At 40.4% G+C, this 3441-nt stretch overlaps 2 protein-coding genes across 3 annotated transcripts in view; one reads left to right on the top strand and one right to left on the bottom strand.

The window, feature by feature from the left end:
* The window catches only part of LOC136842881 (uncharacterized), a 5227-nt gene extending 4959 nt beyond the window's left edge, over positions 1-268 (bottom strand). Inside the window, exon 1 of the mRNA XM_067110785.1 lies at positions 157-268. Within this exon, the coding sequence (XP_066966886.1) occupies positions 157-217 (61 nt within the window). The 5' untranslated portion in view covers positions 218-268. The remainder of the gene's footprint in view (positions 1-156) is intronic.
* The window catches only part of LOC136842880 (uncharacterized), a 20138-nt gene extending 18258 nt beyond the window's left edge, over positions 1-1880 (top strand). For both annotated transcript variants that reach the window (XM_067110784.1, XM_067110783.1), the window contains one exon: positions 543-1880. The gene's annotated coding sequence lies outside the window, so the exon portion shown is untranslated. The remainder of the gene's footprint in view (positions 1-542) is intronic.
* Positions 1881-3441: the final 1561 nt, after the last annotated feature.

The following is a 3441-nucleotide window of genomic DNA, read 5'->3' on the forward strand; positions in this document are numbered from 1 at the left end:
TCATATATTGAACTTCATGTTTTAGATTTAGCCTGTCTTTCTTTATTTAAGCTTTATTTTTATCATTACACAAATATGTACTGAATATCTAAACGTGTAGGAGAGAGAGAGAGAGCTTTAGCCAGACTGTACCAAGACCACAAATGTATCACTCACCTGCAAGCAGGACTAAGGAGGCCACGATGCCCCAAATGAAAAGAATGCCCTTCGTCTGCATCTTGTTAACTGGTTAACCGCAGTGCTAATGATGACAGCCTCACCAGGGCCATGTATTTATACACATCCTTCCCACAGTTGCGCTTCAACCTGAGAAGAAAGCACATGACTTAGGTTGCACCACGGTTGCACAATCTCGCGTGAACACTTTCCCATCATGTGATGTTCTCATTGAGGTGACTTTCCCATTGATTCCATGAAATCGTGTATTTTTTCTTGTTTCTTCGGAGTTGCGGTGCTGAGTCACGTCTAAGGTGTCAATACATACTTTTTGGGTACTCTTGTACTCTTAGATCATTTCCTCATCAGTTCCTTTTTCTCCGCAGTTTTTCCCTCCGCCTGGACGCCATGTGGACAGAGAGGACCTCCCCCCTGAGCAGGGAGGTGCAGAGGATCTTGAACGATCTCTACTACTCCCACATCTTCATCAACTTCCTCATCTACTCGGCCTGCGGCTCGAACTTCCGCCAGTGCCTCCGCCAGATGATCCTCTCCGGTTTCCTGAAGGTCACCAGAGGGCGGCAACGGCGTCTCTTGGGCAACGTTGTTCGTCTCTAGAAGAAAGGTCAAGGCTGGGGCCTTTTAGTCAGTGCGATTTTTACCCAAGTAAAGGTAACTTCTCTAGAGGAAAGGTCAATCCGGGGCCTTTCAGTCAGTGGGATTTTGACCCCAGGGAAGGTCATCGTCTCTAGAGGAAAGGTCAAGCAATTGTCCTCATTTATTGAACGAATTGTAGAAAATACATTCCAGTTAATCTGTGAACTCATATGAGTGGGCTTTCAAGATCATATGCCATAACAATGAACAAATCAGGATAGAGATAAGTTTCGTGTATATAAAATCGTAGTCTGTTCCAGTGGAATACAGATGAATAATGGAAATACTGAATATTGGTCAGAGCGCATTTCAGAATATTATTCAGGACTGTGGTAGAACAACGATCTCAGTAGAATTCTCCACTGATGGCCCAAAAGAAGCATTTCTAATCTGGAAACTGTTCAGTTATATTTTTTTATATCCTGAACGTTGTCCATTGCCTTTCCAGCAACTGTGAAAATAAATCTGGACAAGTGGGAGGAAATAATTTGATGTACAGGGGAATATCAGCTCTAACGTCCCCCCATAACAAAAGCTCAAAAAAAAAAAATCCAGGAGGTGCCGTTACAGAGGTTATGCCTTCGCCCCCTCAGCTCCGTAATAGTAGTAAGAGTTGGGATTTGTCTTTGAAACGGCTCCAGTGATTGTTCCTAGAGCGATTTACAAGCCGATTCTACAGGAAAGACTAAACTGCAGCCACTGTGCACCCGTAATCCAACCAGTCAACCAGTTTACGGCTTTCATTGTAAAAGTTATTTTCTTATCTTAATGAAATGTATTGCGATTTTACCTCTCCTGTGAAAAGCAATGTAAAACTGCGTTTCAATTGACGAAAATAACTTGGATGTCAGCGAAGAATTAGATAATGAATTGAGACCAGAAGATGAACGTAGTGAACTCTTGTATGTCAATCAGCCCAAATGTATTATCAAATAGAATATAGAAGATACCATTGGACTGATGAGTGTTAAAACATAGTATATAAAGACTGTTGTTTTGTTAATTTCTGTGTAATAAGAAAACGTGTTACTGGGATAGGAATTAAAAAAAGAAAAGATAAACAATAATGACGTAGAAATTTCAATAGGCCCAAACAAAAGTTTTTAGTCTACAAGATCAAGATGAAAGTAATTTGCATATTTATCTCTGTAATACGTTACAAATCTTCATCTACTTGGACAGAGATCAGAATTCTTTTCTTTGCCCAATTAATTTCCTAAAAAACCTTTGGTTGTTTTGTATATACTGGAAAACTTAAAAAGTAGTGATGCCTACCTAGCAACCAAGTATGGATTTCTATTATCATTTCGTACTGACCCATAGCTATAGCCCCCTTAGCGGGTTAGTGCCGTCAGTGCACCTCACGTGGTGCACTGCAGGCATTGCTAAAGGTTCTTTGCAGTGTCCCTTCGGCCCCAGGTTGCAACCCCTTTCATTTCTTTTTACCGTACCTCCATTCATATTATCTTTCATCTTGCTATCCACCTTCTCCTAACAATTATTTTATAGTGCAACTGCGGGGTTTTCCTCCTGTTACACCTTTCAAATCATTTTACTCTCAATTTCCGTTTCAGCACTGAATGACCTTGTATAGGTTCAAGTGGTTGGCCTTTGGCCTAAATTCTGTATTCCATAGCTATTGCGAAACTTACAGGGTATGGAAGTGTGGAGAATGATTTTTAAAGGCTTAAGACTGTACAAGTAAATGACTGACCAAGAAGTTTTAGAGTACGTCATTCCACTTACGAAGCCCTTGTAAACTCGAAACGGGTATTAGAGAACCATTTGTTTTTTTTATAGAAATGAATTTATGAACATTGTTCGGCATTAAAAAACAATGTGGTGTGGTCTATCTTATATCCACGAAGCTTAACGCCTGGAAAAAAAATTACGGATTATTCATTTTTTTAACAGTAGCATAGACTTCTGTAGGGATCATTCAGTGACCTACCTCAAAGTGAACTATTTTAACCCAACGGATTGGCGACAGACCCGTTAACGATACGCGTGGGAACAATAGTTATTCCCAGCTTTTACTTTTTTTTCAACTTCTTTTAATGGAAAAATACCCAATAATTATAGTTTTTTTGCTTCATCATTCAAGACTGCCTTCCTTACTTTTGTAGCTTTGGCCAAGGAAATGATGCAGAGTTTAACTTATTCTCTGAAAGAAGAAGAGGTACAGATTGGCACGTAGCCTAAATTGAGCGAGATTACCCAAGTACCATCTGCAGTTTTCCAAGAATGACAAGCGGGAAGTTGCACCTCCCTTAGGGGGGGAAAATCCTCCACTCGGCATGACCGCCCTAAAACTGGGTTAGCTTTTTAAAAAGGAATTGATGTCAGTGGTCACCTTTCTCTTAATTTTTCTTATCTCCAGGCCAGGAACAGAAAAGTGGGTGAAGACAAGAGCTGGTCTGAGACATCAATTAAGCCGTAGGATATCGGGAAGGGTGCAGTCATGATCTGCGAACCTATAGTCTTATAAAGTATCCTGGAATAAACCCCACCAAAGGCAAAATAGAAGGATCAAGGGAGCCGTTTCAGAGGCAATTCCTTCATATTACTACTACTACTATTACTAATTTGTAGTTAGAGACAGAGAATTGTGTCTCGTTTCTCTGGTTG

Source organism: Macrobrachium rosenbergii, chromosome 10 (genome assembly GCF_040412425.1).
Source record: "Macrobrachium rosenbergii isolate ZJJX-2024 chromosome 10, ASM4041242v1, whole genome shotgun sequence".
Lineage (NCBI taxonomy): Eukaryota > Metazoa > Arthropoda > Malacostraca > Decapoda > Palaemonidae > Macrobrachium > Macrobrachium rosenbergii.